Genomic DNA, 13,241 nt, shown 5'->3' on the forward strand with positions numbered 1-13,241 from the left:
GTCCCAAGAGCCAGCGTGGCTGGGAGGCAGCACAGGGGAGGGGAGAGGGGATGGGGTGGGACTTTGGAGGCCACCCTAAGGACTACCCGGCCGTGCCCCACTGCCCAGAGAACTCTGAATGCTCTGGTTTCCGTCTTCAGTGGGCTCCCGACACCCCCAAACTTGATGAGCTTCTCAGTTACGTACTTGCCCAGCACCCAGCCTTCTATGTGGGTTATGTCTGTCTCCATGACTCCATCGCTGGCTGCCTGAGGACAAGGACGCCATCTGTCCTGCTCACTGCTGTATCCCGGGTTCCTAGGAGGAAGCCCGGGACACAGAAGGTGCTCGGTAAATATTTGCTGGGTGGTGACTGGGTGAAAGCAGCCTACTCTGTTCCTCTGGGCTCTCGCTTCTATTTTCTGCCCAGTCTGAAGGGCTCCAAGCTGAAGGCGGATGCCAGGCCGGGGACAACTCACTGCCCCTTCCCTCCCAGAACCCGGTCCCTGTTCCCGTCGCCTTCAAACCCTGGCCGGGACCTGCTCCAGGCCTGAGAGGCCCCAGGAGGCCTGAAGTAGTTGCCCTCAGACTCTGCAGACACCCCTTCCCCCACTCAGAACATCTGTCGAGTTTGCAGTTCAAGAGTAATTCTGTGTGCCCTCTCCCTACTCCGTCCGTTTCTGAGACAAGACAGCCACCCAGTGGTAATTTTTCTAGGCTTTTGTTTATTTTATAGCAATTGTCATGATTAGAGAAGTAAATAACACATTTAAAAACCTTCTCAGGGCCAAAGGATGCCAGAATATTTACAAACACATGGGGGGGGGGGGTGGCAAGACATGAGGGGCTGGGATTCCGCCCAGGCCCTGAGCCAGGCTTGGATGTTGATGCTAGCCACCAGGACTGTCCCACCGGCCACAGCACGGGCTCAGGGAGCAGTGGCAGCCGTGGGGCTCTGCTCAGTGGGGCTCTAGCTAACCTGTGGCCCCGCCTCCTGCCCAGGGGGCTCCCCACACCCCACAGGCCAGCTCAGAGGGGCCTCTGGGAAGCACCGAAGGACAGGGGCAGTATGGAGGCACAGGGGCTATGACAGAGACTGGGGATGACCCAGTCTGCCCGGGATGGGACGGACACGCTCACACACACATACAGACACACACACACCTTCACAGAAGAATCGCCAGGGGAAGATCTTTTGTGTGTTTTTCGTCTTCTAAGTCTGCGTGTGTACGGTGTTATTAATTTTTTGCTATTTGTTTCTTCGACAGTGACATAAACTGAGGTAAACATCTGTGACCAACACCTCTCCTAAGGGGCGAAGGGTCCCAACCCAACCAGCAGGTGGCAGCACAGGGCCCCGACGGCCACGGAGCAGGCCGGGCTTCTTCGGCCCTGCTCCTGCGTGGGGCCATCGCTGCCCCTCTCTGTGCCTCCGCAAACAGGGGCTGGGCTACATAACTACGGTCCCCTTCCCGAGTCTAACATTCTAGATACTACGACGAGGGAGAAACTCCCAAAGAGGATCTTAACAGAGAAAGAGAGAGAGAGAGAGAGGGCACACGGCGAGGGACATCTACTTGGAATCTTGCTTCCTTGTTATTGCAGGAGAGACGGGGTGTCGAGAGGCCTAAGGCAAAAGGAGAAGTCGCGGCTGGGAGAGAGAGGTGGCCCGGATGGGCTCCAGGTGGGCCAGGGGCAGTGACGGGGGGCCTTCTCTGAAACTTGGCCCGTGGTGGGAGGAGGGTTTGCTACTTACCTGGCGTGTGGAGGGCCCCAGTGCCCACTGGAGAGATGGGTCTCGAGGAGGGCGGGCGCACCGAGGAGAGCGGGGCCAGGCCCTGGGGCAACCGCGGTTTGTAAACTGGACCCAGGCAGGGCAGGGGGACCTATAGCCCTTTTGCGCGATGGGAATGAGGGATGAGTGGAGAGGTGGGGGCTCCAGGCCAGAGGGTGGTCAGGCCCTCCCTGGCCAGCCCGGCTCATCAGAGAGCCCCCTCAGATGGCCTAGAACCCCAGTGGGACCCTGGCAGGTGCGGCCCGGGCTGGTGGACGGGACACGGTCAGGCAGAAGGAGCAGCCTCACCCCTGTAGAGGTTATTGCGGGGTCCCAGGCCTCCAGAGATGGCAGGGGTCATGGGGGAACACTGGGTGAGCTGGGGGGCCTGTTTTGCTGCCTGGGGGCTGGAACCAGCCCGCAGGTGCCTCCCTGCCAGATTCCCTGAGGGGCGGGTGAAGCACAGGGGCCTGGACGCCCTCTGGCAGCTGCCTGGGGAGGGTCCTGGGGCAGAGTGGTCTCCAGAGGCGTCTGGATGCAATCACCGAACACACAGGACTGCACGCGTACACGTCCACTCTACTCACACACCGCACGCACGCCTACTCACACACACTCACCCCCCTCCTGTTTCCACGGACCCCCATTCTCACGCCCACAGCGGCATACTCCAGGACCGGGAACCTGGGGGACGCGGGGATGGGGACAACCCCAGGCTGACAGGCTGGTCTCCGGCAGAAACCCGGGGGTATTCCTGGCACGAATCACCTCGCCGCCTGCCAGCAGCCCAGGCCACCGGGTCTGGGCTCGGGGAGCCAGGACCTAGGATCTGGGGTTCCCGGGCCTGGGCAGGCGCGGCCAGCAGGGGGAGCTGGGCCGGCCCTAGGCTCGGCGCTCACTCCCTTCGCCTTAGGGATGCGGTGGGGGGCGGGGGGAGGAGGGCAGCTGAGGCCCCGCCCCGGCAGCCCGTCAGTCACGAGGGAGTGGGACGCTCGCTGGGGAGGAGGGGGAGGGCTTCGGGAGCGCCACCTCTCAGGGGCTGTGCGGCTCCAGGCCAGTTGCCCTCCTCCTGTGCTCAGTGTCCTCATCCGGGGAAGGGGTTGTGTGGGAGTCACTAGATTCTTCGGGTCCGTGCCTGCACACACACACACTTTTGCAGCATCCAGACATTTGCTACATTTTGCCGAGGGCTTGGCCTCTTCCCTCCAGCCTCCCGGGAAAGGGGCAGGACGCAGGTGAGCAACGCCCCTGCCCTCAGCTCATCGCCTCCCCCCCACCCCCACCCCGCCCGCAGCCAGTGTCCGGGGGCCCTACTCCCCTTCTCTGCCCCAACACTCCAGTCCCCTTATGTGCCCGGGGGCGTGGTGGCGCAGGGTAGGGTGGCCAGGAGGGCAGGACCAGGGGTGGGACTGCGGGACGATCTGCCAGGGGGTGCAAAGGGCCAGGAGCAACTAGGCAGGGTTCCAGGGTTCGGGGCGGTGTGGGGGAGTCTGCCCGCAAGCTCCCTTGCTCCTGGTGTCGGGGGCCGGGGGAGGGGGCGCCTCTGAATCCTCGGGTCTGTGGGGCTCGGCTCCTGTGGGCCAAGTCCCTGCCCCACAGGCGGGGCGAGAGGTCTTTCGGTGGCTATCTCGGCGGCCCGCCGCGGACCCGGCGCCTGGGCCCGCCGGCCCGCCTAGCCTACCGCTACTCCCTCCTGCCGCCGCGGGGGCTGGGCGGATTTGCCGCGGCCGCCGCCAAGCCCCCCGTTTTGGCGCGGGCCCGGGGCGGCTCCCGGCGGCCCGGCCTGGTGCGAGCGCGGCGCCCCGGCCCGAGGGCGGCGGGGGCGGCTCAGACGCAGATCTCGATGGCCGTGGCCAGCACCACCTGCCCTTTGCTCTTGTCCGGGCGGCCGTCGGTCCTGCCGGGGGGGCCCGGGGGCGCCAGGCCGGCCTCGGGCACGGGCACGGGCACCGGCACGGGCACGGGCACGGGCACGGGCGCCGGCCCGACGGCAGGGGGCGCGGGCCGGGAGCCGCTGCCGCTCTCGGTCAGCACCGTCCGCTTGAGCGGCCCGGGCGCCTCGAGGCGCAGCGGCCCGGCGGCGGGCGGCCGGTCCCCGGCGGGCTTGCGCGCGCGGTGCGAGGGCCGGCGCCGCAGCTCGGACGTGAGCTCGTGCTTGAGGAAGCGGAAGACCTCCTTGGCCGGCCCGCGGCGCTCGGGCTCCAGGGCCAGCAGGCGCTGGAACATGCGCAGCGCGGGCTCGGTGAAGCGGCGCCACTGCGACGGCAGCCCGGGCAGGCGGCCCCGCTGCCAGCGCACGAACTCCTCGAAGAAGGCGTCCGCGCCCGACGCCGCCTCCCACGGGAAGTTGCCGGTGAGCACGCAGAAGATGAGCACGCCGAAGGCCCACACGTCCACGCCCGTGTCCACCGCGAAGCCGTCGGCGCGGCCCGCCTGGCACACCTCGGGCGCCGTGTACGGGATGGTGCCGCTGACCCGCTTCACGCGGCAGCCCACGCGGCGCGTCATGCCGAAGTCGGCCAGCTTCACGCGGCGGCACTCGCGGTCGAACAGCAGCACGTTCTCGGGCTTGATGTCGCGGTGCACCAGCTGCCGCCCGTGCATGAAGTCCAGCGCCAGCCCCAGCTGCTGCACGCAGCGCTTCACCGTGTCCTCGGGGAGTCCCACCTGGCGGGCCGGGGGTGGGGGTGGGGTGGGGGGAGCCGCGCTCAGGGACGGCCACCCCGCCGACCAGTCCCCTCGGCCGCCCGCCCCCGCCAGGCCCCGCCGGCCTCGCCCCGAGCTCCCGGTCGCATTCCCGGGGCTGCCGCCTGGGCCATGCCTCTCCCCTCCCCCACCTCACCGGGGCACCTCCTCCTCTCTCTCTGGCCCAGTCATTCTCATCCCGCACCCCCCCCCTCCCCCCCACTGCAGCCACAGACCCGGGCCTGAGCGTCCACGGTGGGCCGGGTGCCCTTCCCGCGCTGTCTCAATCCCTCACAGCTGCTGTTACGCCCACTTCCCTTATAGGGACATAAGGCTCTGAGAGGCCTTGCCACTCACCCCCTGAGCGCAGGAGCAGATTCATACCTGGCACCACCAGACGCAGAGCCGGGAGCCTGGGATTTTCTGCGCGCTCCCTCCCACTCCAGGGCACCTCCTCTGGGAAGCCTCTGGTGGCCCCGGGGCCTCCTCCCCCCCCTCGTACCCCCACTGTTCCTACGCAGCATCAGACAAGGCTGCCGAGGAGGGTGGTGTTGGACTTCATCCCAGGCCCCTGGCCGCTGCCTTCCCAGAGCCTGGCTCAGTCTGTCATCTGGCTTATTTCGCAGTGTCTGTTCCCCACGAGGAGGCGCGCAAGCCTTTATTCCTAGTGCATCCCGGGCCCTCCGGTGGCTGACGTACGGAAGGGGCTCAGTAAATGCTTGTTGGCTAAATAAGTGGTCTGACTGCCCCCCGCCCCCCCTACTCTCCCCCTGCAGGGGTGGGAAGACATCTCCCCTCTCCCTGGGCCGCCACACCCAGTACCTGAGGAGGAATGATGTCGAACAGGTCCCCGGCAGGTGCGTACTCTTGGGCGAAGACGTAGCAGTCCTCGGTCTCAAAAACCACGTCAAAGACCTTGATGATGAAGGGGCTGGAGGAGAGGCTGCTGGTGATGCTCACCTCCCGCAGGAAGTTCTTCAGCTTGGTCTTGTTCTTGTTCACAAACTTCAGCGCCATTTTCGTGCCTGACGGGGCAGGAGCCACAGTGGTGAAGGCTCCTGTCCCCGCGCTCCCGCACCTGACGTCCCCAGGCCTGCCCGCACAGCCCGTCCCCGCCACGGGGCAGCGTGTGTCTGTCCTCATCTTACTGGTAGCAAACTGAGACCCGGGGAGGGGAAAGGACTGGCCAAAGGCCAGGCGGCGAGTCGGGGGTCAGGCCGGGTCTCCTGCCCCAGCCTGCCGGCCTCGGTGAGGATGGCCTGCTGCTTCCTCCACTCTCCCCTCTCCTTCCTGACGTACAGGATCCTCCTTCACGTCTCGGTCTCCCCCCACGCTAGAACGTAGTCCCCTGAGCGTGGGAATCTGTCTCGCTCGTTGCTGTATCTCCAGTGCCTTCAACAGTGTGGCGCACAGTAGGTGCTCAACACATGTTTGTTACGTGGCTAAGGAGGAATTAGACACTGAGAGGTGAGGGTCTGCAAGGCATAGGTCCCTGACTCTGCACTTGGGCAGCCATCTGTACCCACTGAGGGTGCAAAGCCGTGTGACGCACACGTGTCCACAGGGCCCTTACCTGTCACAGGGCCCTCTCTTCACTTCGCACTCTCAACCCGCGCCTCATAATGACCCTGGGAGGTGGGCCAGCCCTAATGCTATCCTATTTTTAACAGAGGAGGAAACCTACGCACAGAGAGGTTAAGTCACTTGCCCAAGGTCACACAGAGAGCAAGTGGCAAAGGTCAGGCAACCCCATGTCCAGTGTTCCTCCCGCCGCTGTCGGTGGGCACAGAGCCCCCGCCCCCCGCCCCAGGTGTGTGCAGCTGTGGGAGCTCACGAAGTCCCCGTCCCTGACTGGCTGCATGGGCACCGCTGTGAGGCTGTGCTGTGGGGAAGGCATCATGCTCGCGGGGAAGTGAGAAGATTCTGGAGCTGACTTCTGGGGTCTTGCCCTGGCTCACAGCCTCTACAGCTGCATGAACTTAGCTGAGCGATGGGTCTCTGGGTCTCGGTGTCTTCATCTGAGAAATGGAGATGGCCACAGTGACCTCCCGGGGACATCTCCCACCCCTCCTGAAGCGTGGCGCCGTTTCCAAGGACGCACCCTCGGGCTCTGTCCACTCCGCTGGGGTCAACTACCCCCGATGGGCCAGTGATTCTGCAAACACCACTGCCAGCCCTGACTCCTCTCCTGAGCTCCCGATGTCCCGGGGTCATGCCCTTGGCCCCAAAGCAGCCCACCCTCCAGTCTGGGCCCCGGGCCCCGTCTCAGGTCTCCCTGGGCCGCTCAGGCTACATCTCTCCACCTGGACCACGAGCTCTGTCTGCCTGCTGACCCCTCGGCTCCGGAAGCGAACACCCACGAGCCCCAGGCAAGTCCCCCCGCCCCCCGCCCCCCAGCCTTCACACCCGCCCCCGGCAGATGCTCACCCGTGCCCTTGTAGGCCACCAGGTCGACCTTCCCATAGGTGCCCTTGCCCAGCTCCCGGACGAGTTCGTAGTGCTTGGTGACATCGCTAGCGGCCAGCGTGCGGAGGGTCAGTGCCTGCATATCTTCAGTGAGGAGCGGCACGCCTGCCCCCAGCCCAGGGGCGGTCCCCGGCCCACAGCAGGGCAGGGAGCGGGGTGGCTCGGGCTCCGGGCAGCCCACGCTCATCTTCTCCCTGTTGTGGGGGGCGCGGCACCAAATGTGACATCAAGCCAGGGCCCCCTGGCCCAGCCACCTGCTCCTTCCCGGGTACCTCGGGTCCCCGGATGCCAGGCTCAAGATGACCACACGGGGGCGACGAGCATCTATCCCCTTGCCCCAAGGCTTCAGGGCCAGGCCTGAGCCACACTCCCTGGAGACACGGTCCCTGCCCCCGCAGTCCCCACTCGGGTACCACTGGCCCGTCTGTCTCAGGCTGTCATCCGGACACAGCCTCAGACAAGGCACACGTGTTTACGTCACACAAAGACACTCCGTGTACCAAGTTCACACGGCCGCTCCTGTCGGCAAATACTGATCACCACCTGCTGTTCGCCAGGGGCCTGCTGCTCAGAGCCCTGGGCCCGCATCACTAAACCGACAGGTAAGAATCTCACCCTCACGGGACTTAGGTTTTGGGGAGGAGACGGGCGATAAACATAGTGAACGCGTGAATTACACATTATGATACAAGGTGTTACGGGCTTTTGAGAATGTAAGGCAAGGGGTGGGGAAGGTGCGGTCTCAGGGCAGGGGTCACGGTAGCAAATTCCTCAGCCAAGCAGGCGCAGACAGAGCTCTGGCGGGGTGGTGCAGATGTCCCCCGCTCCCCCAACAGCCTTACGCCCCTCCCCCCTCCCCAGACAACACAACCCTGCTCAGGCATACGCGGCTACAGGTGGCATCCCGGGCCCCACCTCCCTCCCACACCCGCTCCGCCCCAGACCCAAGGCAGAGCCCAGGCCCACAGAGACCCAGCCCTCCCCTGCCTCACCCTCCACATTCACAGCCTGACTGACCCCTTCGGTATCCGCACAAGCTGCACCCACCCGTCAGAGGCACCGAGTTTGTCCCCAGTGTTGGCGGGTCAGGGAACTGCTTCGGGGAGAGTCGGGGGGGGGGGGCCGGGTGAGAGTGAACGCCCACCTGGGGCCTGCATTTCTTGTCTGTCAAGTTGGCGGTGGGGGTGCTGGGAGTGAAGCTTCCAGGAGCAGGTGCGCACGTGTCTGTGCGTGTACCCGCAGGAGAGGCCGGCACCGAATCCTCCATAAGCTGGGCCCCGGGAGCCTGCCTCCTGGCGCACCTCCCCTTACTCCCTCCTACCTCCCATCCCAGGTGACTCACCCCACACTTCCCCCAGCCCCCACCCCTGCAAGACAGCCCAGGGGTCTTGGATAGCGACCTGGAGCTAGCCACCCGGCTTTGAATCCAGCTCTGTCACCTGCTAGCTGGATGGCCTTGGGCAAGTTACTTCAGCCTCGCATGCCTCAATTTTCCATCTAGAAAAAGGACGTGGAGCGCTTGGTGCCTGGCACACGTAAGGGCTCTGTAAGTGCCCCGGAGTGGTGTCGTGCATCCTGCGTCCCCTCCGGCTGAGCCGGCCACAGGCTGCTCTCGGGAGCCCCGCATCCTCACCCCGGCCCAGCCGCTCCCCTTCCAGGCCCAAACCCTCTTCTCCTCCTCTGCCTTCCCCTTCCCTCTTGGCACGACCCAGCCTCCCACTTCACACGGAGAGGAGGAACATCAGGAGGGAACTTCCTGGCCTCCCACGTCCTCCGGCTGGCTGGGGGAGCAGGGGGCCCTCCGCCCCTCCTCCGATTTGGCTCCTGCCCCCTCTGCTTCCTCAGGATCCTGCTCCCCCACTCAGCCCCCTTCCCCTCCATTCATGAGCAAGCCCTACTCCATAGAAGCTTCCCCCGCTGCAGGCTCTGCCCTTCCTTCCCTAATTCCTTTGGTCTGAACGGATGCCAGGAGTCTGTCTGAAACGCCACACGAATGCCCTCAGTCTGCAGCCTGGATTAGCCCATTTCATAGACCCCCACGGGGGAGGGATGGCGCCAGGCCCACGGACACAGGGTCCCGCTGCCCCTACCTCTGCCAAGCTCCTTGTGTTGAGCCCGACTGGGCCGTGGCACCTGTCACCCGGTCTCTGTGCGGTCCCAGCTCCAGCCAGACGGCACCCTGTTACTGTAGCCGCCGACTAGGCTAAAGTGGGTGGCATCTCCCCGTGGTGGTCTTTCCTTGCCTTCGGGGCTAGAAGGGGTCACTGGTCCCAACCTCTGCCAAATATCCCTCCCTGCCCCCCCACTCCCCGTGGGGAGAATTCCGAGTGAGGAAACCCAGGCGATCCGCTTTGAGGCAGCAGGGAGGGGTAAGGCTGTCTCTGGGTGAGCGTCCTCAGGCCCTTTCAGGGGAAAGTGCGGGCCGGTCCCCCAGGGGGTCCGATGAGTACACACCCTCTTTGCCTTGAACTCTTCCCCCTGCCGGCCAGTGAGACGCTGGGCTGCTCTGCTGACCTACTTCTCTTGATGATTGTGGACTCCCCGAGGGCTGCTGCGCTGGGCAAGGCCATGGGCGTGCAGGCACATATACACACCTGTGTGCAACGCTCCCGCTTTGGGCTTTGGCCCTGCCAGTCCTTTGGGGCTGTCTCTACGTCCTCTGGGAGGTTGACCGACTGGCAGCTGCAAGTTGCTAGAAGCTCTTTCTCCTCCTCTCCCCTCCTCCCTCGCCCAGGGGCTGTGGGGTACATGGCTCATCCCTGTTGCTTTGGCCGCCGAGATGCACTGTGCAGGCAGCTGTCTGGGTCGGGGGTGCAGCCACAGTGGGGTGGGTCTGGGTCCCACATTTGCCCCCTGCACTCCGGTTTAGCCCTTGCTTTGACCACCACCCTGCACTGCGTCTCTGTGGCTTCAGTGCCTCTCTCGAGTCTCCTCTGCCAGTCCCGCTGCCCGCCTTGATCTCCCCCTGCCCCACAGCCAATCTTCTCTTTATCCTCAGGCCCCACTCTTCCAGGAAGGCTTCTCTGCTGCCCCAGGTGCCGGGTCCTGCCTCTGCTGAGTCCCAGGATTCACATAGGGTCTGTGTGGCTCTCTCTGAGGGCTTCTGTTGAAGATCTTGGGGTGGTCTCCACTCCGTCCCCTGTCTGTTCCCATCAACAGGCCAAGAGCTCTCCCGGGGGTAGTTAGTGGCTACTTTCTCCCAACCTTTCTTAGTTCCTAGGGCCCAGTTTTGGGGGTCCCCACTACTGGCCCCTCCCTCCTTCACAACCTCCCTCTCCCTTCAGACCTGTTCTCTGCCAGCCGTCAGCAGGCGACAAGGAATTAATCCACACAGCCCTCCCCGTCGCTGCGTCATAGCCCCAGGTACACACTGCCTCTGACCCAGTTACGATGCATGTGACTTAAGAGGCACAGTGGGGAGCGAAAGAAACAGCATGGGCCTTGGGGCTCAGCAGGCTTGCCCTTGATCCTGCCCTGCGCCACTTTTTAGGTGGGTGACCTTGAGCAAGTCACTTGTCTGGGGAAAATAACAACAATGGCAATAGCAAGCAACTAACGCTGAAATGGGGCTTACTACCTGCCGGGCCCTGGACTCAGGATGAGCTCATCTTATCTTCCCAATTCAACGGGTAGGTGTCATCATCACCCCCATTTTAGGGCTGAGGAGAACGAGGCACAGAGAGCTTGAATAACTCGTCCAAGGTCATGCAGCTCGCGTTGGGACTGGCTCCAAAGCCGGTGCTCCGAACCACTGTTTTCCCAAGTCAGGATGGTAGAGGATCTCATCCGGATGCCTTGGTATCCAAGTGGGGAAACCGAGGCCCAGGAGAGAGCAAAGCCTGAGCCGAAGACGCCCATGCGTTCGCTCAGCTCCTGCTGGGAGGTGACTGAGTGGCAGGCACTGTCCAGGCGCTTCACGGGTATTAACTCACAGCAGTAGGTAGACCAGCAACTTCCTTCAGACGGGGACTCCGGGCCAGAGAGTAAAGTAAGACACATCCGCCTCCCCGAGTGGTCGAGGGCACATACACCTGGCATCGGTGGGAACTTGACCTGAAACTATTTTGCCTTCATCACCATTGCCTCCGCTTGAAGGAGCGGCTGTGGACTCGGTGGCTGTGAACTTTCCAGCAGCAGGTGGTGGAGGCCCCTGGCTGGCCCCCTGTTCCTCCCATGTAGCCGGCCGTGCCGGGGGACCTCACGTGCCTTGCACCTCAAGTGTGTGTGTGTCCTCGCTGGCCCCGAGGGAGGCCCTTGGTTTCCGGTCTGTGTTGCTGAAGGCAGGTGGGTGTCACCCAGCCTTCCCGGCAGCAGTTGTGGCTCTGGCCCTGTGGGCTGGGTCTTCTGCCGCACGCCGGGAGGGCTTCCCAAGCAAGAAACAAGACCGAACCGCCTACCACTTCCTGTTGGCAGGTGGCTTGGGCTGGGTGCCTCTCTTACGAAAACCATACCCAATGCACAACCCAACTCAGAGCTACTTTGGAGCCTGCCTTCCCTACCCTCCCCCACCACATGCACACACAGTGCCAGCTTGGCAAAATGTCACTTACTGAGTCCTCATAAGAACCCTGAGAAGAAGGGCAAGATGCTCCCTCGGTTTTTTTTTTTTTTTTTCTTAAAAACACAGCTATATTAGTACACACCACAGAATTTACCGGTAGTAGGCGTACGATTCAGTGATTTTAGCAAACGTCCGTTGCCGCAATCAAGTGCTGCTTTCTGTTTTATAGATGAAGAACCTAGGAGGTTGGTGATTTACTATGGTTCTGGAAAAGACAGCCACTGTCCACCAAAACTTTGTGTTCCCTCTTTTATAATACAGAGCTGCTGCTGGAGGGTGGCTGTCGGCAGGGTACTGCATTTCCTGCCTGCCTCGCATCCGGATGTGGCCATGTGACCAGTTTTCCCCAATGGAACGCGAGCAGCGATGATGGATGTGACTGTCTTTTAAGACTGGGAGGAGTTTCTCTCATCGGTCCTAAAAGACAGTGGAGCTACAAGATAGGAAGGAGGAGCCTGGGTGCCTGGCTGTAGGTCTCCTGGCCAAGAGGATTACCCACTCTGCATTTTATGGGAGCCAGGAGCGAACGGCTATTGTGTTAGGCTGCTGAGATACAGGGGCTTGCTTGTTACAGCGGCTAGCACTACTCTAATCCAAGGATTATGTAGCAAGGAGGCCAAAAAGGTATGATTCGAACCTCGGTTTGTCCACTTGCCTGGAGGATGGCCAGTCTCAAAAGAGAGGGGGGCCTGCGCTTACCCTGTCTCCTGGGAGGATAATAATACTGGCAAATGTTTATTGAGTGTTTCCATACGTCGGGTGCTGTGCTAACCACAATGGATTCAATCATTTAACAGTTACAAGCCTGGGCAGCAGGTTCTCCTATCATTACCCCATTTTACAGAAAGGACTACTGATACACTGGTGGGCTAACTAATTCGGATTTGAACTCAGGCGTCAGGCTTCAGGTCCCGTGCTCTCATGCACCGCGTCCTCTGAGGCTCCTGAGGGTAAACCCAAGCAAACAGCAACCTAAAATGAGACCGTTGTTACAGTCCCAACAGGGAGGACATGTGTTCTCCATCACTGGGGGAGAGAAGCAGAGAGTGGGGAGTTGGGGGCGGGAGGTAAGGTTGGACCAAGTGATATCACCCAGGCCTTTCTTACTCTCACTCGGGGTGGGGGGAGGGTGTCTAAGATTCTCTGTCCCCATAGTACAGGCAAACCCCAAGAGTATCCTTAACAAAGCTCTGGCCTAGAAGGATTCCATCCGCAGACGATTGTTGCTGGGTGGGTCACCTCCTTGGGTTCGTCTTATTAAAAGCCGTGTGAAAAAAGCAGCCATAAGGCATTATTTCAGGTACTGAGTGGGGACAGGGAGCCTGCTTCACTCTGCTTCTATGTAAAGCGAGGGGGTGGAGGCTCATTCCCCAAGCCTCCATGCCAAGCCAGCTCCCGATACCCCCTGGCCCCCTTATCTGCCTCCAGGCTTCTGCCTCTGAGGCCTCCTTGTCCGTGTCTTAAGACCACATCAGACCCACTCCTTGTCTTGCTTAGGAATTTTCAGTGGCTTCTTAAGTCGGCCTGTGGTGCTTTTTTCCTGCTCAGCATGAATTTCCCTTTCTTCAGGGAATGGCCCCTCTCTCAGGCCACGTGGTTCAGTAAGGTGGTCTCCATCTTGGCTTAGGGGCAGGCCTGACCTGGGCCTAGCTGGCCAGCACATCCATCCCACCTGCCAGGTCATGTGACCGGTTCACAGATGAACCTGTGACCAAAGGTGGCCCGCTGGGATCTAGCCCTAGGACTCTGGCTGCAGCTGTCAGGAAAGAGATGCCT

General features: G+C 62.4%; 1 protein-coding gene across 3 annotated transcripts in view; it reads right to left on the minus strand.

The window, feature by feature from the left end:
• Positions 1–684: 684 nt before the first annotated feature.
• SBK1 (SH3 domain binding kinase 1) overlaps positions 685–13,241 on the minus strand; it is a 49,331-nt gene continuing 36,774 nt past the window's right edge. For 2 of the 3 annotated variants that reach the window (XM_078440114.2, XM_078440113.2), the window contains exons 2-4: positions 6,866–7,098; positions 5,261–5,463; positions 685–4,420 (exon numbers count right to left, since the gene is read on the minus strand). In XM_078440114.2, coding sequence (XP_078296240.1) covers positions 3,581–4,420; positions 5,261–5,463; positions 6,866–7,091 — 1,269 coding nt within the window. In that variant the 5' untranslated portion in view covers positions 7,092–7,098 and the 3' untranslated portion in view covers positions 685–3,580. Of the gene's footprint in view, positions 4,421–5,260; positions 5,464–6,865; positions 7,099–10,481; positions 11,706–13,241 lie in introns of those variants that run through there. The other variant, XM_078440115.2, reaches the window with a different exon arrangement.

Source organism: Panthera onca, chromosome E3 (genome assembly GCF_046562875.1).
Source record: "Panthera onca isolate mPanOnc1 chromosome E3, mPanOnc1 haplotype 2, whole genome shotgun sequence".
Classification (NCBI taxonomy): Eukaryota; Metazoa; Chordata; class Mammalia; order Carnivora; family Felidae; genus Panthera; species Panthera onca.